Source organism: Poecilia reticulata, linkage group LG16 (assembly GCF_000633615.1).
Source record: "Poecilia reticulata strain Guanapo linkage group LG16, Guppy_female_1.0+MT, whole genome shotgun sequence".
NCBI classification, from domain to species: domain Eukaryota; kingdom Metazoa; phylum Chordata; class Actinopteri; order Cyprinodontiformes; family Poeciliidae; genus Poecilia; species Poecilia reticulata.
In genome coordinates, this window is record NC_024346.1 from 2,909,256 (window position 1) to 2,936,511 (window position 27,256).

Sequence of the window (27,256 nt, forward strand, 5' to 3'; positions counted from 1 at the left end):
GGGCAAAAGCTGCTTTAAATGCTGTAAAACAGAATGTACAATTCAGCTTCTGAAATATTTATGAGTTTAACAACATTTTTGCCTTGGAAATACAAAATATGCTCATCTTGATTTCTTTAGACTGAGGAATAACTTTTAATTTAAAGTTAAAATTATGAAATTTTAATGGATATTAAAAGGTCATATTTTAATATGACATCTAAATTTGATAGAAAATTTTAGATATGAATTATAGCTGCTCAGGGTTCAGTAGATCAGCAGATAAAACGTTATTCTCAATAAACACTGCAAGATAGACAACCACAAGAGGAATAATTGTAGGTAGTAACTAGTTACACTTACTCAGTTACAGTTACTCGAGTAATTTAAAAAAAAGAAAAAGTACTTTTAGTGGTAGTTTTACTACACGCTGTACTATTTCTGAATACTCTACCCACGGCAGAGTAACTTCACTGAAAGAAAAAGCATAAGATGCATGAGATAAAGACATACCTACAGTTTAAATTACAACAAGATTTCTTGTTTCTGCACAAACATTGTTTTATCCTTACTTGAGTAAAAGTATGTTGGAGTAATGCGACTCCTACTTGAATAAATTATTTAAATATTCTACCTGTGTTTTCTTGGTGTTTGTTGCTTTTTTTCTTTTTTTGTTTGATTAATTTTGTAGCTCTACCTACTGAAGTGCAGCACAATTAGGACCAGAAGAACGCCTCCACAGCAAAAAGCATTTTATTTTGTACAAATTGTTGCAACATTTCTAATGTTTTTGAATTCCTTAAGTGACAGTGCAAAGCTACAACATGTTAAGTTTTGTACGTCGAGTAGGTTGAGTGGAAAATGTCCCCTGTAAACATATACCCCCCACTCCACATTTGGCTCAATGAATGTGAGCTATACCATAATTTCATTCCCCCCTTCAACCCATCTGAAGAAATAAGCTTTTGAATTTCCAACTGTAAGTGACAACGACATAATAAAGCACCTGACATCCGGCTATAACTTTAGGCTTTGGCCCCCATCTAGCTGAACCTATGCTTTCTGGAAGCATGCCTATTCAAGAGACACAATAACGTCAAAATGTAAGAAAAACTGCCAACCATTGTGACAATTCCTTAAATAAATATGTATATCTTATAGTTTAAACTATAAGAATCAATAAATTTATTGAATAAAAACTGCATGCTTACTAGGAAAAGAATGTATCACTATGTAAAAAAACAACAATGGCTTCTCAACCGTGACAAGAGCAAAGGCCCTGAAACAGGATGTTTGTATTACGACATTAAGGGAAAATACTGAGCAATATTTAACAGCAATCATGCATATCTTACTAATAATGTGCAGCCCAGTCATAACACATATAATCTGAGAGTTTAGTTAAACTTCATTACATAATTATAGGAAAGTTCACAACAATTTTCCCCTTTTTGTTTGATTTTGTTTGTGCTGTGGTCACAAACTCTGACAAGATTTTGTTTGTTTGTTTGTTTGTTTTACTATTTAGGGCCATTTTAAATAGTAAAATAAAATACTTAAATTACCACTGAGCTCAGTGAAGTGCAGTTCCAGCACATTCTTATCACAGGTGTTTTTCTCATTTCCCACCAGTCCGGTGGGCCATGAACGCAGCGCGGCGCTGCCATGTTGTTGTTTTATCTTCAGCGCAGAGTTTCCAGCTGCTGTCGGTGTCTGCGGACACGGTGGGCACTTATTCAGGGAGACGCGCTCCTTTACGGATATTTCCTGGAGTACAGCTAAACATCGAGTCACCGCAAAGGTTACCGCACCCCAGGAGCTACCGTCGGGTATGTACTTATTTTTGGCGTAAAAGTTGTCTCTGTTGACACTTTACTGATTGGCCAATGCTCGTTCTGTGGGTTTTGGGCTGCTTTCCCCCCACCATTCATGTCTCTAAAAATCCGCTTCGTGGTTTCAAAGAAATATTCAGGGGGTTATGAAACCGGCGACTTTTTTGTGGTTGAACCATACAAAAAGAAAAAGTTAGCCTCGGTTAAAAAAGCGAAATATCCGAGGCGTTCGGAAGCTAACATCTGAGCTAGCTAGCTAATGCTGACAACTGACACCACTTTGCCCAACTTTGTGGCTTGGAAAGTAACTTAAACTGAGGATTGTGTCGTGGGAAGTCGTGATAACTTCTTGTGGTGAGCTGGTGGGTCTAGAGATTACTATCACTCGCTCATTCAAGGGCAGAGTTGAATAGAAACTGTCCTCAGGTCAAAATATTTCCGAATGTAATAAAATATATCTTGAGATTTTATTGATAAATGCTTTCCATAGCAGAAAAATCTTGGGAATGTCTCAGGCCTATTTCAGTAATCTGTAAGGTCAACCGGTAAATCAGTCAGAAATCCAGAATCATTATTACAAAGCTTTAGAGGGTGTATGAAACTTTTTTTCTACCACAAAAAGGGAACTTTGTCATGTCTTCACTTCTTCTGAGTCAGTTTGGGAGTGGAGAAGGATTGCATTGCTCTACATTCTCCATTACTATTAGCCGTTCTTTAAAATGCTGGAGTTAGTAGAGGGTAAAAGTTCATTCATATGTAATTAGTTGTAATGAGATCATTATCTATTTACAGCAATGTGGCTTTAGTTTAAGACAGGATTTACTAATTGCATCTAAGAAATAACTTGGATTGCACTTTTGGGAATTTTAAAAGAAGGTGCTTTTTTTCTTGCGTTACAATGCTCATCATATTTAAAAAGCAGTTTATAAATGGTACATTTCACCTCCCACACTTTGAAAAGGTGTGAGTGTTGCACTCAAAGTAGTTTTGCATGGTAAAAGGAAACCAATGCTGTTGAATATTATTATGGCTGTCTAGTTTATGATTAAAACATGTTTATTTAATTACTCTTTCATCATAATACTGTACTACTTAGCAACTTTGTGGAAAGCATTCAAACCTCTCTATTCCAAAAAGTGACCTTTTTCTTTTTTTGTTATAGGTCTGTACACGTTGTTAGGGTTTTTGTTGACTCTGTTGTGAAAGCATATTGTTTATTGTAATATATTTCTTGTTACAAATTTTTATTTATCGTTAATATAAATTCCAATTGATGATGTTTAAAGAAGATGCAAACTGTCCATATGGTTGTGATTGTTATCTTACTATTTACTCCACTGATTGTTCAATGAGAACATCAATAAATGTCAATACATTTCATAAATATGTTTAAATGTAGTTACTGTGTGCAGTTTAGAGACATAAATCACACTAGTTTATGAGACTGGTGTCCTTAAGGGTATTACTGCAATATTGCACACATTTATATTAAGATGGCAATATTGATTCGATTTGTTATTCCTCTCTTTCCAAAACTATGAAAATAAATTTCACCTGCGGTTTCAGCCTCTGCTGACTCACAAATTAACCTTAAATTAATTTAAATTAGTGGTTTATTGCTTTGCTGGTTTCAGGAAATCAAAATTGTCTCTTTTTTCTTTCGAATTGATATCACCTCAGTATTTGAATGTTAAACTGTGGAATGCACACAAGCAGAAAATCTGAAATACCCCCTTTACCTTACAGTTATCAGACTGTTAGTACTATACTTCATCTAATAAAATCTACTGGCTTAAGTTGAAGCTGAAGTTGCTGCCTGAAAGAAAAGTCTCTCATGCTGTGTCTGGTGTGAAGTTTTATTCCTGTTGTCTGCAGAGCGAAGTCGGCCATGACGTGTTGACTGATTGCTGTGAAGAAAGGGCAAAGATCAGGGGGGAGATTCATCAAGTCATCATGGCCCTTTGTCTCTTATTATAATGGAGACTTTCAGTATTGCAGGCTTTTGGGTGGCAGCCTAGCAGGGTCAGAGTTGAAGTGGATCCGGGTAGAAAGTTGAACTTCAAGTCTAATATTTGATAATCTTGTTACTTGAGCTGAAAACATTAGGTGGGGGAAATTTGCTCAGGAAATGGTTTGTGAGATACCATCTTGTACTTAAAATGTGAAATGTCTGTATCTAATGTTCCACGGGTGTTAGAAATCTGCGGGGGCTAGGCAGGCCTCTCCAACCTCAACATTATAATCATGCAGTGTGTTTTACTTGTGCAGGGGATTTCTGTTAGGCTGAGAGCCGTTATGCTGTGGTCACAAACTCTGACAAAAAGGCACATAGCTGGTATTTGACCTTTTTGTAGGTAATAAGTTTCTCCTGGAAGTCAAAGTTCTGATGTGGGAACTACATCCCACTTAGCTTTAGAGCAATCCCAGTGTGGGATTTGCTGACACAAACTGCCAATAATAGCAATTTTTCTCTGTTTTCTGCACTGTTGAACAGTGCTGTTTGTTCCACTGGTTTAGAGAGATACAGACAATTAGAAGTGCGAATAATAAGTTTGTCACGGCAAATTTAGCTAAGTTGTTAATGCTCTGCAATGGGGAGGCATAATATATCAGGACTAACATCAGTGCTGGCCAATACGAGTAATTTAAAAAAAAAAGTATCGTCGGATAAATAAAACTGGGCCGATTATTGACAATCGGTATTTATTTCCATTTTGTTAATGTTCGTATCTGGAGGGGAAGTGAAAGTGGTATTTTTTTGGTCATGTGACAATGATGGTGATGTAGCGCGGAATTGTGGGTAGTTTAGCTAACGCAGGAAAGGAGTGGTGAAATCAGCGATGTGGTTGTTTTTTGTTGTTTTTTTTCAAGGTGTCAAAATGGTAATAAAATAAATATAATGTCATAACAGCAACATTAAGATCAGCTTAAATTTTAAGACTGGTGCATTCCTACTCAGCAGCCCTTTTGCTTTCATAGCTCAAATTCATAGTTCATTGTTTTTGTATTTCTGACCTTGAAAATCTGGTTTCTGAGTATTTATAGGACACATCATAAATTCAGCTCCACTAAAAGTAGAAACTAATTTAAAAGTGTAACTGGAGATGCACTGTAATCCTTAATTTTGGGAGATCGGCGATAAAGAAGGCTGAATGTTAGCTTCTGTGCATAGACGGTTTTCACTGTAATGCATAGTGAAGAATATGTGGTGTTTGAACTATAAAAATATATAGTTAAGCCTTTTATCAAGTGGTTGTGGTCTTTAATCCTGGGATAAGTATGTGTTTATTTGTTTTCTGTAGCTATTAAAGTGATAGAGCTAAGTAAGCCAGTGGAATTAATTGTGTTTTTATATATATAGTTTAATTTTAACATAGTCAATAAAATAATAAACTTTCATGTTGTTTCCATTTAGCATTAAGACAAAATGTGATCAGAGGTGCTGTGCTTTCTCATGTTAGATTTGGTTGATGATTACATAATTAAAGCTATTTTTTTCTCTTGTAGTAGTAGGGGAAGACTCAAAAACTGCATCGTTTTGCATAAAGCCTCAGCTGCATTACTGTGGATATCTTTAAAACAGATAATCCCCTCCCCCACGCTGTTTAAAATACGTCTGAGTTGGTTACAGATCCCAGAAATCCCGACAGATGTTAAAACAACCAAGCCGGCCAGGTCAAACGAGGACTGAGCATTTTCAAGATGTTGGGGATTTGCTTAAAGTTTTTACATAATTTATCTGTTTCTTTTAGTAATGAGAACAATTTGGATGCACAGTAAATGTTGGCTGGCATAAAGAAAATTTAAAAATAGTGGTTTGCTGCATATGTTCTTTACATGAAGTGTGCAGAAACCAGGCAGCATTTTAGAGAAGCACTTTTTAAAGTCCCAGTTTCTGTCACCCAAAAAGCATTTTGCACTCAGATAAGTGATACAAAAGTCATCTGTGGTTGTTTAGACTGGGCCTAAATTAGCTAATATGAAAACTGTATTTTTAGAAATGTAAATTTTACATCTAAACAAGTCATATACAGGAAATAACTCTGACCTGCTTTACTGTAAGCTGGTTGGAGAAGTTGGAGAAGTTGCTTCTGTGTTAAGTAACGAGTTCAGGGACTCCAGTTTTTGGTAAAACTGACTACTTTTATTTTAACGCAAGCATCTTTGGCTGAGTTATTTGTATAACTGTGAAACTTTCTTAGTAATCATAACAATTTTAACATCTCTTTAATCTAAAATAAGTATATTTCTCTAAAGCTAAAGTGATCAGCTGTAAAAGATCAGCAGTAAAAATAAAACAACAACTTTTAATCTTAAGGTAAAGAATAAAACCACCATACTCTGCTTGGTGACCAATTCTGCTTTTACACATGCCTAGGAAATGGCAAGTTTCTGAAGAGTCATGTGTCCTTGGGTATTGTCACTATGTACTTCCTTAATCTACTGAAAGCAAACACCTCGGCGGGAAATTACTCTCAGACTGAGTATTGAGAGACTTTCTCTTTGCAGCTTCTCCAGGGCCAGCTCAGTCACTAACAAGTTACTAACTTATTAAAAATCCACTTTATATGTTGAATAGACATTTCTTTCCTAGAAAAACAGTATGAATAGACATTGAGTTTTCTTCTGGCAAGTCACCCAGATCCTTGCATCCTTTACTGGTAAAACTAGTTCTGCCAGACCTGACGGGGTGAAACAAACTAAACTGTTGGACGAGTCAACATTCCCATCTGCCACGTTTTTTTATTTGCGTACTTTTTTCTGTTCACCTTATCAGAACAGAAAGTCTTCTGCTTTCCTGGGTAATCCAACCCCATGGAAGATTATCCAATAGGTCTTGGTTTATAAATAGATGCAGATTATGTCCATAAAGAGTCCGTGTCACTTCCTGCTTGTCACAAGTAAACAAACTGATTACTTGATGGATAGGATGAGTATAATTGACACCCATAAACTGTTCTTTCTTTACTTTTAATTACAGTAACCATGATTGCCTGTACCTCCCTAAAGCGGAGAAAAGGAAGACCATAGATATTAGCTTTTGTTTTAGTGCCAAGACGGTTTTACACTATACTTTTTACATCCATCCATCCATTTTCTTTACACCCTTGTCCCTTAGTGGGATCGGGAGGGTTGCTGGTGCCCATCTCCAGCTAACATTCCGGGCGAGAGGCGGGGTCACCCTGGACAGGTCGCCAGTCTGTCGCAGGGCAACACAGAGACACACAGGACACACAACCATGCACACACACACTCACACCTAGGGGCAATTTGGAGAGGCCAATTAACCTGACAGTCATGTTTTTGGACTGTGGGAGGAAACCGGAGTACCTGGAGAAAACCCACCATGCACAGGGAGAACATGCAAACTCCATGCAGAAAGACTGGGGCCGGGAATCAAACCCCGAACCTTCTTGCTGCAAGGCAACAGCTCTACCAACTGCGCCACTGTGCAGTCCCTACTTATTACATATTAAGGTACAATTGGTGTTTAAACTATCAAAATAGGCAGGTGTAACCTTTATTTTAGAAAGTCTCAAGTATTTGTGGATTTAGGGTACTAATGGGTGGCTGTGGTTCCAAATATCAGGAGTCCAATGTATTTTAAAAATGCACAATAAGATCAGAACAAATAAGCATGCATGCTTGCTAAAATTACTATTGACTTTACTAGTGGTAAAGTGATGAGAAAGATACATTTGAGATATGAGAGTTTTACCACAGGAAATACTCTGCCTTCAAGTTTGATTTAAGTTCTGATTTATTCAAGTAAACGGCAGCAAGTTACAGTTGCTTTGTTTCTCAGCTGAGTAGCTGAGAAACAAATTTCCGTAACTAAAAGTTTCTACTTCAGGAAATGAGTCATTGTTTGAAAAAAGTGAAAATGTATTATCTGTGGCATATCTAATCCATCGGAAGCTAACATTTACATAAGATGAGGCTAATTCTACCCGCTAGTGAACAATGAAGCTCCCTCTAATATTTCATCATTATCTTTTGTTTTGTCATGTAGGTTTCATTTTCTTTAATAAGTATTTGCTGAGGTTAAACATGTAATGTAATAAAAAATAGAACTTTCTAAATGTGTAGTATGCTGTGAGTGAAACATTACTTTATTTTCAACAAGTTTGTTCTTTCTACAAGTTCTGAATTTCGTGCATTTGAGTTTAGGGCACAAAACGGTGAACTAATAACTTATAGCTGATAAAAAAAAGATTTATATTTGTCATGATCCAAACAGGGAAATATCATTTAAAATGGGATTGATTTATTTTCCTTTTAGAAAGTGTGAAGAATAAATTATATCTAATGTTAGTAGATCCGACTGCAGGAAGTGCTGCTGTCAAAAATAGACCGTAGCTTATTCCTTTTGCTTTTACTTGTCTAGTTTAAACTCTGCACATCAGGTAAAATAGGCCCTATTGGTTTTAATGCATTTAAAAACTGCTGTTTGACTGTTTTATACCTGCAATACAAAAAAACTGAAAGTAACTTGAGTTTTTCCTGAGGCAGCTGAGTTCATTTCAGTTGGATTCACTTTTTAAGGATAAATAGTTCAAGTTTGTTGTAGGTGTGTCAAATGATTAATCTATTATACTTGAATGAAAAAGTATTTAAAGTTCAAATGTAATTTGAGCAATAAAATTTTGGGGGAAAAACTATTCTGGAACAAAAATTAACTTGAAATGTTTTTGTTTGCTGAATAACAACGTTTTTTTTAACAGTGTGTTTGGTTCTTCTTTATACTAATAAGTATCCAATCCCATGAGCTGCAATTCTGTCATCTGGTTTTGCAAGGAAAAAAAAGAAATTATAAACGTAAAGATGTCTGACCACCCTGGAATGTAGAAAAAAAACATTGTTCCACTATATGTTGGGTATTTCTGAATTTAAGTAAGTCATATTTTAAACATATGTGTTGTTAATTATTTAACTTCCATTTATGGAGAAGACAACTGTCCTGGAAGTGGCTGGTTTATATGATCTGTGGAAAAAATGGACTAGAGATTCAAAATAGCAGAAAAATATGCTACTTGTTGCATAACCACGGCAACAAGGTATTTATTTATTATTTTTCTGACACCTGGGAACTGTTGATTAGCAATTCAGAAGCTTAAATAACATCTGAACTATGACTCCAAATCCCAGAGGAGTTAAAAAGGAGACAGAGCGGAGAGAGAAGGAGGAAGTATAAAGAGGAGTGGCAAAAGCAAATGAGGTGGATTAGCAACAAATGACGGTTTCACCCAGGAAATGTTACTGTGGAATATCATCTCTGCTGCTCAGATGTTAAGGTGTTAGCCTGTCACACAGTAACAGTGTTCAGTCAGAGGCCTCTTCAGATTCTGAAAACTGACTGCTACTGGAGAGTTTTCCTGCTCACAGCTTCACCGCCCACAACTTTGAAGATACTCAGATTTTATGAGTTATGACATTTAATTGACTTTTAGTGTGAGTTGAAGCTAGACCTGTGATCAGAATTTATAAAATACACTTTAGTAATCTGTGATGCACTTCATTTGGAAAATGTGTTAAAGTGACGTAGTAGCATCTAGCAGTTTGCTGCTATCCACCTACTTACTCATCATGTAAGCGATATTGACACGTTTACACATGCTCTTGGCTAATTGGTTTCCTAAGCTGCTCGCCTTGTTTTAAATCTGCCTCAACCTGCAGGAGTTGTTGGTAAAAACCTGATTTTCTGCCAACTAAAGAGACATCAGCTAGATTTTAAACGGTTTGCTGTCAGGTTGCAGTTTCTTCAGAGTACCAAATCTGACTATTGTTGACAATTTAACAGTTAAAGTGTTATAAGTTTATTAGATCATGATCAGAGCTGCCCCTAATCTGCAATTTTCAAGTATTAAACCAGAAATAAGTTCCAATGACAGAAGATTAAGCATAAAATGTAAATCTAACATCACCTTAAGCAAGTTATTACTCATCGATGAAAAACTGCAGATATTTTGTTTCCATAGTTTTAAAATCTTCTCTTTTATTAAATAGCTGATGCATTGTTTGACAACTTTGACTTTTACCCTGCGTGTTTTATCATGTTCACTGAAAGTGACTCATCTTGAAGTGAAAGGGTATGATTTAAGATGGTGGTTAGAGGAGGATATCCTGAAAATGACTGCAGATGACTTTTTCTTTTTATTTAGAGACCAGTTTGGTTTTTTTAATCTTTTAATTAACAGTTTTCATTGATTCCTTCTCTGAACTACTAATTATGTGCAGTGTGGTCTTTAAATATGTTGTTTTTCTCATGTGTGCTTGAGACTTTGGATTTTTATTCTTTAACTTTGAGCTGTTTGAGGTAACGGTATGTGATCAGACACAGTGGTGATGACCTGATTTTAACATTTCCCCTCCTGTATTAGTGGAAAGAAAAAGAATGGTAATGGTTCTTAGGTTTGCGTAAATACAAGGGGAAAATCTGACGTTTTCCTGTTCCTGTGTGTGTAAGATTTAGTTTGCTCTTCAATTTGAAGTTTTACTGTTGCAGTTTCCAAGTAGCTTGTCCCAGCACTTATTTCAACTTTTCATGAGATGAAAAGCTTCCTCACTGCTGAAAATCTATCCTTTCAAGCCTGCTAGATAACCCACTATGCTACTAGAAAGGCTTAATTCTTGTCAATGTATTATTTGTTCCAACAATGGCCCAATTTTAAGAAGTAGAAATCAGTCTGCAGACCACTCTGCTTATAGAAAACATATTAATTAATATTTTGAGACGAAGAGCTGACATTGCAAGATGCATAAATCTGCTGCAGAATTCACTATAGCTGGCACAACGTAATTTATTCTGTTAATTGTTGACTATAATCTCTAAATGCTTAGTTTGTTTGATCAAAATTAAGTCTTGTAAAAAAATAAATGAATAAAAACAGAAAATTGCACAAAAAGTGCTTCTTGTAATGTGTTGTAGATGTCTAGGCCTAGACATTACAGGCTGTGCTGGACAATAACTTGTCCCAGAAATTATTACAATAAATGATAATATTGTCATTTTGAGAACTTATGCAAGTAGTATGATGACATAACATTACAAGTTAGGACTTTTGTGATTATCAAGCTCATGTTAATTTATTCTGTGATGAATTGTTTTATTGTTCATTGCGACAGGCTTGGATGCACCTTAACCTGTCGGACATATTTTCTAGGATAGTTTCCTGGCAGCTACAGCGACTCTTGTTTTCACAGTATCAACTCTTGCAGTAGATTAGCTTCAAATCCTTTTATCCTGGGTTCATTCCCACTCTGCCCGGCAGTTGTGTAATCCTTTATATAGATGTGACGGGATGTTGTTGACATATAGCAGGAGGGCTCCATGTTCAGGTCAGACTCTGGCTGATAACACTGTCCTGAAGGAGACGGTCCTCTACAAACACTGAGTATCCTCGTCTGAATAGTCAGAATAGCTACAGGTATGGGAACTCCATCTTGAAGAATAAAATGGTGCTAATTCTCCAATGTTTTATCTTCATTATGAGTTTGCAGTTTAATACCAAAGTAGCTAGCAGCTCATTAAAAAACTATAGATGACAATAGCATTGTTTCTGTTACAAATGATATTCAGCTAATGTTGAAAACGCTCTACTTCACAATTGTGGTGTTTCTATTAAATAAGAAATGCAATTAAAATCGCACGTGAATAAACTTGTCCACACAATAAGTCATTTAAAATCATGACGCCGACGGATGTAAACACATGAGATGTTTTCACATTTTAGCCACAAAACTAGCGCTTACCATCAACCAATCAGAAGAGACTTCAGCTTTTATTGAGGCGTTGGCACGACTTGGGAGCGGTTTCATATGTGGCGTTTTGGGGAAATTTGAATTGGATATTTTATAGAATCCAACACTTTTGAGTGACAAACTCAACTTTTGATGAACTGTGCAATGTTAGTGAATATTGCATATATATTTGAATCAAGGGTGTGGAGTACTTCTGCATTAGTATGAAAGCATGCTAGTTTTGTGATGGACACATGGAACCTAAATTTCAGAAGTGGTCAAATCATTTTGACAGTTTTTTAATAAAGTAGGTTTCAGTTTCAAGCATCCGGAATGATGAGATGAGTGAATCTCTGAGTTTGTTAGTGCAAACAGCCTAGCGGTTAATTTAATTAAGTGTAGTGTTTTACTGCTTCTTGGAGGTACTTGTCAAGCTAAAATTTAAGAAATTAATATTTTTTTAGAATATGTTTTATTTGATTCTTACGTCTACAAGATAAATAATTTTAAATGAGTTATCATTCTGGACCAGTAAGTGTGTTTTACGTTTTCTTTTATTGATGTATTTTTAAAATATTGAGCTCATATGTTGCAGGCAGCCTACAGAAACGCTTTTTCCTCCCTTTACTGCCGGTGTTTCCCATGATCTCTCTCTCTCTCTCTCTCTCTCTCTCTCTCTCTCTCTCTTTCTCTCTGTCTGTGATTCATTGCCTCCCTTTTTCTCCCAGTTGGGCAACACTGTAGGTTTAAGTTCAGGTTATCAAGAAGAGTCCTTGACCTGACATAGATTTACATTTTCCAAAGATGGGTGGTTTTAGCTTTACTTTTGCAAACCTCTCAGATGTCTTATTTGTCAAACCAATTTTCCTAAAGAGCTGCCTGATTGAAGTGCCTCTCTTGACTTCACCATGTCGAGGGTTTTCCTGTTAAAATAGACCCTGTGGTACGTTTATGAGATTTTATTTCAGACTCATAAAAGTCCAAATCAATTCCAGTGGATTAAATTTAAACCGTTTTTCTGTCTATGTAGGAGCGATTTTATGAGCATAATATTCCAGCATGTAGTTCTACACCTATTCTGCTCCCAGTTGTTGCTGCTCAAACTTCTCTTTTATTGGAAACTATAGATCTTATGACCCGACGCGGATAATATTGCTCTGCAAATGTTGGGTAAATTTTCCTGAAGAACAACATTACTGTGTGCTGACGTACTGCATGGTTATTTATAGCAGGTGATACTACGGTCTAAAGTATGTCTGACAAAATCTCATGTGGGGACTACATTAAAGGGACTATTTTGGTAATAAGTTAAAATGTGTCTGGCATTCAGAGCATCTGCAAAAAAAGGGCCAGCAAGGAGTTTTTTTTTTTTTTCTAAGAAAACAGTTTCAGGTTGATAAGTCAATGATGATCTTATTTTATAGACCATAAATTGAATCTTTGCTGACTTTTCTCTCCTCTGTTGGTTTGGAAATCTTAGTATTGGTTAAAAAAAAATTGACTTAGCAGAGTAATACATATACATAATAAGATCTTAGGAGTTGAACAATGAACACTTACAGAACTGTTCAATAGACAGATCATCAGGAAAGCTAGTGCCGTTCCTGCTGACAGCTCTCATCCGTTACACGCTGAGTTCCAGTTTCTGCCTTCAGGCGTCCGGCTCAGACTTCTTTGTATGAAAAGGAACAGGTACAAGCACTCCTTTGTTCCTATTGCAATTTATCTTTTTAATGCAGGTCAAGGTAGGGGGACTCGTTCCTGACTGTTTGTTGGCTTGTGTTATTATTTGCACCATTTATTTCTGACATACTGCTGTATTCTTCCTGTCATGTATGGATTTATATTTGATGTCTTTTTGGTACAATTTGTTGTTTTTATATACTTGCTGTAACATCACTTATGTTTCAGTTTTTATTGAGGTAGGACTGCATTTGAACCCCCTTAGTTCAACATCTACAATACTTTGAATAATCAAACCTGAGTGGATATTTCTGAACTGAAAGTAGGTTTGTTAAAATTCATTTATATGTAAGAAGTGGTAAAACTGGACTGAACTGCTCTACACCAATTACAGATTCTTCAAGGCAAAGTTTGGGATTTGATTAACCTTAACAATATTTGATGATATTACAAATTGATCCTTTGTTTTCCCAACAAATATGGCTAAAATGTTAGGTGCATCCCTTGTTTTTACTATTAGTCGCTCATAATATCCCTTTCTCTAAAGCAGGGGTGTCAAACTCCAGTCCTGAAGGGCCGCTGTCCTGCAGTTTTTAGATGTGCCACAGGTACAAAACACCTGAATCAAATGGCTTAATTACCTCCTCGGTTCTCCAGAGCCTTGCTAATGACCTAATTATTCTATTCAGGTGTGGTGCAGCAGAGGCACTTCTAAAAGTTGCAGGACACCGGCCCTCGAGGACTGGAGTTTGACACCCCTGCTCTAAAGGTTTGCGCAAAACACAGACTAGTTAAGTTGTGTTTTCTCCCTCTTGACTCTAAACTAAGTCAGACCAATTTGGCTAATGACCTCTGCAACGAGCTCTTTCTGCACTTAAATCTATTGAAGCGTCTATTGTTATGGAAAGATCATTGATGTGTTCAGAGTTTTGGTGGGGTTGGAAAAGTTACATTTAGCGGATTTTGCCAACATATCATGAGACAGAAAAAAAAAAAGTTTTAATCCCCACAAAGGGGATCTAATGGTTAAGCTACACATTCTCCTCGCCTTTTTTACAAGCATTCATTGTGATTTTGTTTCACGTCATCCATTGTGTAAAACTTAATGATTGTTGCTCTCTCTTTGGGGTATTGTGTTCATCTTGCTGTGTGCAGTGAGTTGAACAGACTCCTTATACAAGCAAATGTGAATTTTCAATAAATCCTCAGCAGAGAGAAGTAGTTTTATCACCTGTTCTCCTCCACACCATGTTGCTGAAAGGAAACCGTTTACATGAAAGTACAATTAGTGTGTTTCCTTTGCTATAATGAGTTGTCCTCATAACAAGCCAAAGGTCTGCAGAGACTGTAATTATAGATGCTTTAAGTAGGAAGAAGAGAGTAACTGAGTCTCCCTTCAACTTTCCTAATGAGAATTCTCAACAGAATAAGGAACCACAGGCAATGTAGTAATTATGAACAATGATGTTATGGGTCATTAAGTTTTATTTTTTTACTTACATGGTCTGAAAAAATTGTAAATTAGATGTTCTCTTCCCTGGTTGTGTTTAGTAATGCCAGCTCCGTCGTCAGACCACATGGGACAAATTATACTATCACAAACCTCTGGAAAATTACAGCAACCTGAACATCCTGTTCAATAGAGGCTTCAGTCAGAGGCTTAAATAGAACGACTGTAATACAGGCTGCTACAGAAGATCTGTCTTGCCAACAGCCATTAGCATCTACAACAACTTTGACAAAAATTGTACATTTCCCTCTGGGATTGAGACATTATTTTGGAAACGGAGAGAGAGAGAACAGTTCTGATAAATTAATTACAAAACCTATTCTGCTTTTGTAACCAATTACCACAAAAATAAAAATAGAAATTAATTTGTCCCACAGTGAAACCACTAAAAACCCAGATTGGAAAATAGTTGTGTTCTAGTTTAGCACTTTTTAAAAACTGTCGAGGTTCTGTGAAAATATTATCTGAAATTAATAACAAGGCATGTCTAAATCTGAAATATTGAGTTAAGTAATGTGCACCTGCTCAGTAAGCATTTCAGAAATGAAATATAAATGATTATAAAATGAACAGCTTGAGTTGCAGTGCTGCTTTGCTCCAGTCTACCAGAGTATGAGGTACATCTATCTGTCCAGTTGGCCACTGATGGGTAATCGATGTATTAATGTTCTCAAATGATGCAGCAGCTGGTAACTTGTAGCTTCCCAGACGGCGGTGCTGGTACATCCAAGTAAGCCTGCCTCCTCTCCAGCTGGCTCAAAGGCAGGAAACCGACACCAAGTCCCAACGTAATGCAAATAAATAATTACTCGTGACTGTGAAGGTTATCTCCTGTGTCCGCCATTTTGACACTCATTGAGCGGATTCTTATCAGTATAGTGTGTTAAATCATTAAAGCTGTTCAAATTTAGTTTAGAGCAGAAATGTTTGGGAAGCATTTGAACACAGGTTAATTATAAATACATGTTATTATAAACTATGTCAACATATTTAATCCACACTAATGTAATCATTCTCCCACAGCCAACAAATTCTTCATCTTTAAACTGCTGTAGATTATAAAGTAAAGCACATGTCACATATACATATCAAAGTAAAACATGATTTTTGAATAAAATTTAAAATCATATGTTTTTCTGTCACCGTTTTAAATTATTTAAATAAAATTAACATCAATTGAGTTTTTTTTTTTTTTTTACAGGGACATATAAAAAACATTGTAGATCCAAAGCTTAAAAAGTGACTGCCTCATTTAAAGAAAAGCACTTCATTTGCATTTTTTGTTGTTCTTCATTTGAGAAGAAAGCTTTTGATATATTTGGTATATTTGGTCTATTTTTAACAATAACAGCAGGATTTAGGTCACCGTTTTCTTTGAAAACTCTTGTTTTATTTAGCACGGTTAAGAAAATAAGTAAAAGCTAATTTGTCTCCACCCCAGTTGGCTTTTGAGTAAAAATAATTGGATAGATGCCGTTCTATTTACTGAAATGAAAAGGAACCGAAAAGTGACCCAAATTAGTTGTTTTTTTTTCACCAAAAGCGACATGTGTCCGACTTTTTTATGGCAGTCAGAACGGCCCAATTCTGATCTTTTTTTTTAAATCTGTGTCATAATTTTGCGTCAGAAAAAGCCAGTTGAAGTAAATCTGGATGTAAATAGTAACTGAAGTTTATAAAATTCTTAAAGTCTCACTCCTCGTCTTACTATACAGTCAACCAGACTTCTGTGCAGAGGTTGCAGTCAATGTGCCACAAAAGGCCATCGATATCAGTTGCACTTTCAATTTTTCCTTTGTTGCTTTGTCTTATGATCTTGTGACGATACTGTCGGCTCTGAATAACTTTAATATCGGTCTTTACACGGCGGTGTCCATTATTCCGTAAACGTGTGCTGTGTGGTGTGACATCTTTGTTCTTCTGTACATGCCGTTCACCAAGCACAACAAATCACATTTCAGTGTATTAGTGTAGCCTAACTTGTAACATTTATTTTAGTTTTTTCTTTATTTTTAGTTTTGCTTATTGCTTAAATGATATGAGAAAGTTGAAGACAACCATTAACCTGAGAAAACTTGTTTTTCTCAAATCCTTTGAATATTAATTTGAAACAATATGAACGGTAGGAGAAATATTTATTTTGTAAAACTGTAAATTGAACATTTACATAAGCCTGCCCCATCCAATAGTTATCTGTCCTGTCCTTTACATTTTTCTTTTTTTTACTAATCTGGTGTGTCTTCTCTATCATCACTACTCGGCAGAAAAAGCTTTATTTTTGCTGATGTATTATCTTCTGCCTTTTATTCTCCTCTGCCTTGCTTTGATTACTGCTTTGGGAGACTCCACTCTGTATTTATGGCACTCTTCCTCCCTGAAGGCTCCTGCTCTTTGTGGCCTCCGCTCTCTGCGGATGGGAGCTGGTTGCCCGGCGCTGGGCAGCCAGCCCTTGCTATCAGGCTGGATGTGTCAGCAGCACCACTGTCCTCTCCAAGGCTTTTAACGCAGTTCACTTGCTCACTTTGGGTTATTAGTGTGCAGATCACTGTGGAGTCGGCCCAAGCTGTTCTGGCATTTGCTGGCTAATTAGCATAGTTTCTTCTTCTGGAGGTTTTTAAAGGGCAGGGAAGGAATACGGTTACACCAGCACATTACTTTGTGTTACAGTTTTATTGTTTGTTCAGGAGCAGCCGACCCAGTTTTTAACAAACTAGTGCAAATCAAAAGCCAGTGCATGCGTCAGGACGACTACTCTTACGATTAATCTCTGGCTGTCATTCACACCAACCCTGCTTAGTCCGCTTTAGTCAAACTTAGTTTGTACTACTATACAAACTAATTACTACTGCACAGTCGCATTTCCAATAAAGCAAACTCTAGTCTGCCTAAAAACGTATGTTTTGTTTCGTTTGAAGTGGACTCCAGTGCTGTGTGAATGCATATGTGAACACCAAGTGAAGACGGCTTCAAAAGCAGACTGTAGCCCAAGGCATTCTGGTTACATGCAACCAAAACAAACACGCGTGTTTAGCGCTAGCAGTAGAAATGGCTCGTGGTCTTATGACCAGTTGTTAAAATCTAATGCAACTCTTCTTTCTTTACGTTTCATGAAGAATGAAGTTCCACTCAGTATCTTCTTCAGAGGTTTTCATGTTGTTTGTTTCAGCGGTTCTTGGTGCAGCGCCACCATAGGGGAGGAAGGGAACAAGTTTTACAAACGGTTTGGTACATTTGACACAGTGCACTGTTGAAAGAGAACCACGCCAGCTGCAAATTGGACAAATGTTGCAATTTTGGTCCCCAATCAAAGAAAGTCTACTGGACTACCAAGTGTGAAAACTCCCTAAGAATGGACCTGCTTCACTCTTCAACATAACATCTTACAGTAGCTCTGTTTACATGTTGTTTAAACCAAACCAACATTCTTAAGCTGTTGCTGTTTTCATGCAGTAATTCATAGAGATCTGACATACTGTAAGGAGCTTAAGTTGCATAGCAAGCCAGTGTTGGAGTCAATTAAATTGCAATGCTTTAAGATGTCAATAACATAGTAAACATTGGTTTGCAAATGCTTATCAAGCCCATTAAACTTGTTCATGTAATTATAAATTGAAAAATATATTTTTTTAATTTAATGTATTTATTTGTTGAAGCAAAAATGTATATATTTTGCTTTGTTTTTTTTAATTTTCAAATTAATTAGTCCACCAGTCAACAACTATTTTATTCCATCTTAACATAACAATAACCAGGTCAAACACTGATAGCAGAGAGATAATTGAACAATTAAAGATGTAATTTGTTTTTCAGTTACCTTAGAAATGACCTCATTTAGACCAGTTGATTCAATTTAGCATCGTTGATTAAATCCTATTAAGTTATAATAACCTTTGAAGTTCCCAGCTCATAGCTGTCTGTAAACATTTGCTTATTTTGAAGCTCACTGAGACTTTGGGAAACTATTTGATCTAATTGAGATTTTTTGTTTTGTGCATTTAAGTTTTCCTTCTTGACCTGCTGAGTCCTGAGGGACACATCGAGCTCTGTTGGACCTGAACCGCTCTCTTTGTCCTCCTGCTGCTCTGAACCGTCTCTATCTGCCGATTGATCCTCAGCATGTAGTGCAAAGTGCATTTGGAGGCTTCTTCTTATTTTATCCGTTGCATTTGTTGTCTTCTCGGGTACAAATCAGATGCTTTTGTTGTCTTTGATCTTTTAAAGGTTGTACCCATTTTTCACTTTTGGGCTCTGATATCTGTCCGTTCTACAGGAGGTTGAACAGACTACGGCTTTAAGTCCTGCTGCTCTTTATTGATGGTTTTACTCAAGCTGAATGCAGAATGTTGGAAACAAAATGCATGAAAAGAAAAAAATATCCACAGCAAAGACGAATGAAAACCTTTAAACTGAATCTTATATTTGTGTTTACTGACATTATCGGTCTGCACTCAACCCTCCAGACTTGCCGGAGAGACGGAGAGCAGTCACCCTTTCATTACTGTTGCCACTGACCTTTGACCTTGACAGTGCTCCATTGTGCTTTATTGAAGAAGAATCCAGCAGTTGTGCAGAGTTTCCAGTTAGGTCATAGCAGAAAATGCAACCCTTCAGCCTTTTATTCTTGTTTTTTTATGGCGTTTTCTCCTAAAAGTTTCAAAAACTGGGCATTTCAGAAGCAATATTTTATACATAACAGCTTTTATAAGGACAGAAAATATGCCTTTATGAAATATCTTAGCAATAAGAGGTTGAATTATGTGGTCCAGTTGTTAATTAACTTAATTCAATTGAGCTTATTCATGTCTCAAATTAAAAGAAATGTAGCAAAACACTATAAACAGGTTAAATTTATATGCAGTAACATCCAGATGGAGTTCAAATTAATCCATTTATTTTCAATTTAATTAAGTATTCAAATTTAGATCTAATTGCATTCTGAGCAATTTGATTCTGATCATAATTCGGTACAATTAAATCCAGGTTCTTATGAAGGCAAGCGGGTAAAAAATTATCTAAAGAAGCATTTAAGTGTTGTGTAGTTCTTTTTTTAAAATCACGTTAACTTTTTTATCAGTGAAGACAAAGTGGATCAGATCCAAAAGTATCTGCAGTTGCTGAATGGTGAGAGAATTGGCACTAATTGCCAAACTCAATTCAAAGGCAGATCTGCTCCGAAAACAAGCAAATAATCTGTAAGCGCTCACACAGCTTGTCTGCATTTAAATGTAAGCATTTTCAGAAAAATGCTCCCATGTGTTCATATATTTATGTAAATTATAGCCATGGCAAATGACGTAACATTCTCAAAGACCAGAGCTGTTTGAGTCAGAGAAAATTACCACAGCAGAAAGCTGCCGTTAAGTTTTCTGCAGGGGGAAGAAAATGGAGGAGATCAGACCACAACCACCCCTCGCCCCTGATTAAAAATGAAAGATCTTTTTAAGGAGGTGGAAATAAGCAAGAGGTCATCATAGAAATTATGTATCTCTTGGTTTTGTTGAAAAAGATGCTATAAAGAAGTTAATTATATCTTTTTACATGCAGATAAAATGTTCTTGTGATCTGCATTAGTGTGACTGTGTCCTGTTCCGTGTCACCAGAAATCTCCAGACGATGTTTCAGAAAGCTGTCATGATGTTCAGCATTAAACAGGTGGCCAGCTAGACCTCATTTCCAAATAGCTATAACTACACGTACAAAGTCTCAGTAAATTAGCATTTCCTTCTGCTGATGATCTTTATATATCGACAATATTACTGAAGAGCTAAGCTAGGCTAATGCTAGCAAACTTCCTCTCTGTTTTGATATGACTCTTTGATCATTTGGCAAATATTTTGTCCGTAATTTAACCTGTATAAAATTCTGATAAACATGTTTTTCCACAAAATTTAGAACTTTGTTTTGATCATCGTCCTTTTTAACAGAACATGAGGAAGAACTGAGTCTCCCTAATCAGAGACGGGAAGCTACAGAGACCAACATAATTGTAAAGGTTGCAAAACGTAATTTTTCTTTGTTTTCTTTCCCCAGCAGGCGAGGCGAAGATGGTGGACCGGCTTGCTAACAGCGAGGCCAACTCTAAGCGGATCGGATTGGTGGAGAGCTGCTTCGGCGCCGCAGGCCAGCCCCTCGCCATCCCTGGTCGCGTGCTGATCGGAGAGGGCGTCCTCACCAAACTCTGCCGCAAGAAGCCCAAAGCCCGCCAGTTCTTCCTCTTCAACGACATCATGGTCTACGGCAACATCGTCATCCAGAAGAAGAAGTACAACAAGCAGCACATCATCCCTCTGGAGGGCGTCACCATCGACACGGTGCCTGACGAGGGCGAGCTGCGCAACGGCTGGCTAATCAAGACCCCCACCAAGTCCTTCGCCGTCTACGCCGCCACCGCCACGGAGAAGTCCGAATGGATGAACCACATCGGGAAGTGTGTGAGAGAGCTGCTGCAGAAGAGCGGCAAATCCCCGACTGGCGAGCACGCCGCCGTCTGGGTGCCTGACTCCGAGGCCACCGTGTGCATGCGCTGCAAGAAGGTGAAGTTCACGCCCGTCAGCCGGCGCCACCACTGCAGGAAGTGCGGTTATGTGGTTTGTGGGCCGTGCTCAGAGAAGAAGTTCCTGCTGCCCAGCCAGTCGTCCAAGCCGGTGCGGGTGTGCGAGCATTGCTACGGGATGCTGTCGGGAAGCCTCGGGCCGCGCTCGGAGTCCATGAGCCGGCCGGGCGCCAACTTCAACAACAACACCCTGTCGGACGATGACGACGATGATGACAGCAGTGACTGAGGAACGCCCAAACCTCCACAGGACTCATCTTGTCTCGGCACTGAGGAGAATATACTCTTCCTCTCAAGATATCACCTAATTATTTTGTTGTTTTCCTTGTTTCTTTGATTGAATCTCGATCCAAGAAGAGGATTTTTTTTTGTTTGTTTTTCAGGATTCCTTTCTATGATGGATTTCCTCCAGAAAAAAATTAAGTTTCTGAAACAGTAAATTATCAGGAAAACGTGGAACTAACTGGGTGACCAGCAGAACTCTGGGATTAAGTCAGACTGTGCATCACAGCTTCACCTTGTTCTCATGCCTCCTAATTAGGCTAATTCACTACAAAACAAAGGTGCTAACGAGATATTCCGCCTGCACTGTCCCCGCAACTTAATTTGTCCTGAATAGTTTCTGTTCATTTTTATTTCATTTCTACAACCTAAACTGTGGTGATAATTAGCAGGAAACTGAGAGTCTTACCCCCCTTAGCGCCTCTGTCGGCCTTTCTAACAGATTATGGAGTTTTTCTACTCTTTTTTTTTTTGTAGATTTGTCCTCAGATAATTATAGATTTTTCTGTTTATTATCAGATAAAATGTAGATGTCACGCTAAATGTAGAGATTTTCTAGTTGAACTAACGCAGTTGCTTCTGACAAATCAGCTAAAGTCCCCAAAACTAACTCTAACCTCCATCTGTGCCTTCCAGCAAACAGAGCTTATGCATAAATGAAACAAAGCTGCAAAAAAAAGTAAAACAGGGAATCCATGATGGGCCAACTCCTGAACACCAGGCTGATTATCAAAGGAAGGGTATTGTGATTGTTCAGGAGCTGGCACAGTGCCTTGTTAGTCAGAGGATGGACAAAAAAAGTTAGAATTATGCAGACAGTCAGTCCTCAGGTTTCCCAGACAGAAAACTCAGTAAAATGCTGCATAAATCGGATTTTGACCTGAATATTTCACTGCTTCCTTGCAGTTCTCGTATCCACGGTTGTTGGTTGCAGGTTTTCTGAGTTGCAATCAGCCTCCTGAAACTCACCCGCCTGGGAATTCCTGGAATTTGGACCCAGTATTACCTCATGGGTGGAGTTCTGTGGAAAACAAAAGGAAAACATGACGATGGCTGCAGATTTTACTTAGCTGGCAAATTGCTTTTCGGGAACTAACGTTCAAGTTTCTTTTGTACCTGGATGGATTTTCTTTTTCTTTTTGTGTTTTGATTAGAGAGGCATGGAACAGATTTAGTCTGATTTATGTTTAGTTTGAGTTAATAATGACCTGAGATGTGCTTAATTTAGTGCTCTAAAGAGAATAAACCTCCTCTGTTTGTGTAGTTTGTTTAATTTGTGAATGAAAACTAGTAGCTTGCAATAATCAGGAAGGGTTTTTTTCCTGCTTACATATGCAATTCCTCTGTGATCTGAGGTGTTCTGAAATGAAAGACAGGAAATCAGCGCAGCGTCTTCCTGCCTGTTCCTCCTCCCTCCGCTGATCTGAGGTCAGATGAGTCAGAAAACAAACAGCCGTCCTCTGAACTCCGCTTCCTTCCCCTCCGTCGCACCACTCTGACTTTCCAAGGAGCGGCCAGAGTCACATGGCGCCGTCATGTGATCAGGGACCGAACCTGGAAGTGAAAGAGGGCTGGGTGGAACCAGGACTACCTGTCCCAGCCTGCACAAGCGTTCATCTCATTAGTCCTCAGAGAGTCCTCAAGAGAGTTTCATTCCTCTAACAGGAAGTTTAAAAAAAGAGAACATTTTATAATAAATGGATGCTGAAGCTGAAAAGCAAGAAGGAGACAGATTTCTTTCTGCATTTCTGCAAAAAATGAATTAAAGTTGACGTTAAAATGCAATATTAACAAAAATATCAAAATCTTACCAGTTGTGCTGCTTCCTAAATAATAGTCTTGAAAATGATGCAGTGCTTATTGCAAACAAACGACATAAACGTCATTTTAGCTGCAGGATAATAGCTCAGAAAGTGTCACAGGTCGAGCAAATGAAAAATCATTTCAGCCAGCTGTGAAGCGAAGGATCAGCCAACATCTTTCTTGATAAGTACATAGATTCCTATAGAGTTTTGTAATATTTGAACATTTTTGTTTGCTGAGTCAGGATGAATAATTATACTGTAGTTTGTCTGTGTCTTCAGTGTTTCCATCATCATTTCTCCTGCCTCCTGTTGGAATGAAACTCATTTGAGTTATGATTAGAAACGGTTCGGGGGAATATAAAGTTTTATTTGCTTTAAATTCAGATGATTATTTTTCATTTTAAACTGAGCATTATGTGGTTTTTTTTGTTTGTTTGTCTATACTGAGTCGGCATTAAACACACCGCTTATGGCAACAGAAGGAACAAAGGGATTTTCTTATCTTTGTCTTGTTATAGATGTAATTTTTGTGTTGCTACAGTTAAATGGCCACCTGTGATTGGAGGAATGGGCAGGTGTTGATCACTAACTAGCTGTGCTTTATAGTTGCTGTGGTTGATGTGCTGAACCCAGAAGCACCGAGTCGGGCCTCAGGTTTGCTGTGGATTGCACTTAAAAAGCCGACACATGAACTCTGGTCCGGGTCGCTCCTGGACCATCCTGTCAGAACCGCAGCGACTCTTTGTTTTGTTCCTGATGATTTTTGTACATGTGTGCAGATTTGTTTGGGTGTATTTTAGGTTGTGCAGTCCTGATCAGTACCAGAATTTGCCTGTGCTCTGCTTTTTTCTTTCTGCTTCCTTTGAGCTTTTTCAAACATGGTTAGCATAAAAAAACACACCAAGTAGGAATCTTTATAATTTACAGCCAGCATTTGCTGGATTTTACTGGTTTATATTCATGATATTCAGAGGTTGTTTTATCCTAACCTGGCCAGCTTGTTCAACCAAAGTCCAACAGGTTTGATTGAAAATTAAACGTTTATTTGATGCTGAAGCATCAGAGTTGAAAAGAAATTCTTCCAAAATGTAAGAGCAGAACAAAAATCCGTTGGCTGCCCTGCAGCACCCACACACATCCAGCCATTACCTGAGTAACCAGGCTGCCTGAGTGCAAACAAACAGGTTATTTACCAGTTTACAGTTGAGTGATTATGCAACAGAATAAAAATCCAGCAGGGGATCGTCTAAATGCTTCCCGGTGGTGCACATTTACAACGCAGTAAAAATCTCTCCTCTTACTGATTATGTATTAAAGGTTTCTGATTACATTTATGATGCGTTCTCTTTTTTTTTGTTTTTTTGTTTTAAACGCTGAAGCTTGATTAAGACGATGACGCATGTACACAAGTTATCAAGTAACTTGATTTTCATTGTTTTGTGGAGGGTTTATTTTAAAAAAAAAGCTTGGGATGGGGGTCACCAAGAGAGCAGAGAAGGTTGTATTAATAAACATTAAACAAGGATTTTCTTCAGTCTGTTTGTTTTATTTTTTTCAGTGCTGAAAATGTCAAAACTCCCAAAGATTATAAATAAATATAAGGATAATAACACGGTTTTCTTGTAATATTATTCTGATTAATTTGAGCTTTTCCCCGAAACCACATCTGGAGGTTCTGCATGATCAACGGTCTGAAACCTGCAGCTTCCACAACGGCTTTTTTTTAACTCTGGATAAAATGATAGACACCCAACCTTTTTAAATATTAATATCAGAGCGGAGCAATATAGTCTTGAAATGTACCAACAACATTTTGTGGTATTTATAGTAAAACTAATAGAAGTGAGTGAAAACTATTTACAACTTTATTTTTGCATTTTCTTTAGGGAACTGCAGCCAAAGCTGCATAAATATTTAATCATATTTTCATATTTATCCTGTAGTGGATCCATAACAGCAGAGAAAATAGCATAAGTATTTGCAACAAAACAAGCAGACTTTAGGGTTTTCAATAAAGTGAAAGTCTTAAATTAAGGCCTTGAAATATCTTAAAGTTTTAAAAGATGTTGGTTGGCCTTAGATGCCTGTTATTAGAGCTGTGACTAAATACATTAGTCAAAGATCTTAAATGTTGTGGCAGGACTTTTGAACACTTTCCCTTTCTTTTTCTTCGCTGAATTTTTGTCAGTCGCACACAGGCATCTTTATTGCTCTGACTCGAGGCGATTCAGGCTAATATACAAGTTTACACATGTCATAATTTTTAAATTAAGACATTTTTCCATATATAAATTAAATAATCTGATAGTGGTTTAAAACAATCTCTTAATTGTTAGTTTTGTCTTATTTCAAGTGTTCTAAGATAATTTGCAATGGAAACTAGACCAAGGACACTTGTTAAGAGTTTGTGTTTTTGCAGTGTAGAAAATAAGAGATTTCTTTCCTTTCACTTCATTTCAAAACTACTTTGTCTTGGTTCTAAAATGACAAATTGTGAAGAGTAGGATACGCCTGAATCAATCGATGTGATGCCTCCAGGTATCACACAACCAAAACAAAACGCCACCAAAGCCTGTATGGAACAAGAGAGAAAATGTGAAATCTTTCTTATATAAAAGCTGGAAACTGAAAAACTTTGTTTCCAGAGTTTTCGCTCAATAATTCATGTCCATCAGATAATTTGGCAGCTGCACAGTACATGCAGCTCACAGTGTGACTATACTACAAACCATTCAGTTTTTGCAGTGCTCAGGTTTATTAGCAAACCTGGAAAAGATGTCTAAAAAGTCTTAAAATACTCTGCAGTATTGCAGCAGCATAATCTGACAAAGAAAAATCATTAATTTGAGTTAATGTATTCAGTTGGGGGGAAATCATGCAATCATCAGTGCACATCTGTACTTGTAACTGCATTTGAAATGTAACAATCCTGTTTTTTGCTTTATACCACTCTCTTTTAATTAATCAGTTCTTCAAAACCTCTAGCAGAAAAAGTCTCCAAAGATCAGTCGGAGAGCTTTGTAGCAAAAAGTACCTTAAGGTCATGATGTGTCCATGGCAACCATTAGATACCATTTACATGCTTATTAGTTGTTGGGGACACATTCAGGAAAAAAAAAAAAAAAAAAAAACTTTAGGGATTGCTAAAAACAACACTCTTTGTGCCAAATCATACCTATCTTTGTATCAATGTTTTTTTTTGTACAAGCTGCAAACTAAAAATTTGACTTTCTGCTCAATAATTCATATCCACCAGTTGATTTAACAAGACAGAAACATCCTGCAGTGTTTGAAAGCCTCACAGTGTGAGATTCCCCTGGAGAAAACGCAAACAAGAGCTGCCCAACTGGAAAAAAAACAACTCAGTTCACCTGGAAGACATGTAAGCCTTTCTATGATTCTTTCAAAGACCTTTAAGCTTATAATATACATTAATAAAGTCACACTAATTAAAGTTTCTATTGCCTACTCAGCAGGATAAAGGTATTTTTGACATGGATTTTCTTTTCTGAAACCATTGGTTTAATTTGTTCCTTCAGAACCAGTTAAGTCTGAAAAGATTAAATTAAAAGTTTCCTGCAGACGTCGGCTGCCTCCCAGACTCCCAGACCTGCTGCTCTGCTCCTGAGAATATTAATAAAAGTGAAAAGCCTTTGCTTTGCAGCAAAAAGGTTCTGGGTTTGATTCCCGGCCCCGGTCTTTCTGCATGGAGTTTGCATGTTCTCCCTGTGCATGGTGGGTTTTCTCCGGGTACTCCGGCTTCCTCCCACAGTCCAAAAACATGACTGTCAGGTTAATTGGCCTCTCCAAATTGCCCCTAGGTGTGAGTGTGTGTGTGCATGGATGTTTGTCCTGTGTGTCTCTGTGTTGC

The 27,256-nt window shown here is 37.4% G+C and overlaps 1 protein-coding gene across 3 annotated transcripts; it reads left to right on the forward strand.

The window, feature by feature from the left end:
- Positions 1–1,628: 1,628 nt before the first annotated feature.
- plekhf2 (pleckstrin homology domain containing, family F (with FYVE domain) member 2) lies at positions 1,629–24,910 on the forward strand. Of its 3 annotated transcripts, none has more exons than XM_008430800.2 (2): positions 1,629–1,808; positions 20,779–24,910. In XM_008430800.2, exon 2 carries the CDS (start codon positions 20,790–20,792, stop codon positions 21,525–21,527), a length of 738 nt encoding a protein of 245 aa, XP_008429022.1. In that variant the 5' UTR covers positions 1,629–1,808; positions 20,779–20,789; the 3' UTR covers positions 21,528–24,910. The 3 variants fall into 3 exon arrangements, with proteins under 3 accessions (XP_008429022.1, XP_008429021.1, XP_017165222.1); XM_008430799.2 differs by having other exon boundaries at positions 1,630–1,808; positions 20,776–24,910; XM_017309733.1 differs by lacking the exon at positions 1,629–1,808 and adding an exon at positions 13,986–14,004 and having other exon boundaries at positions 20,776–24,910.
- The last annotated feature ends 2,346 nt before the right edge of the window (positions 24,911–27,256 follow it).

Coding starts and splice junctions, on each gene's coding strand:
- plekhf2 (XM_008430800.2), top strand. CDS start 20,790: ATGGTGGACCGGCTTGCTAACAGCGAGGCCAACTCTAAGCGGATCGGA.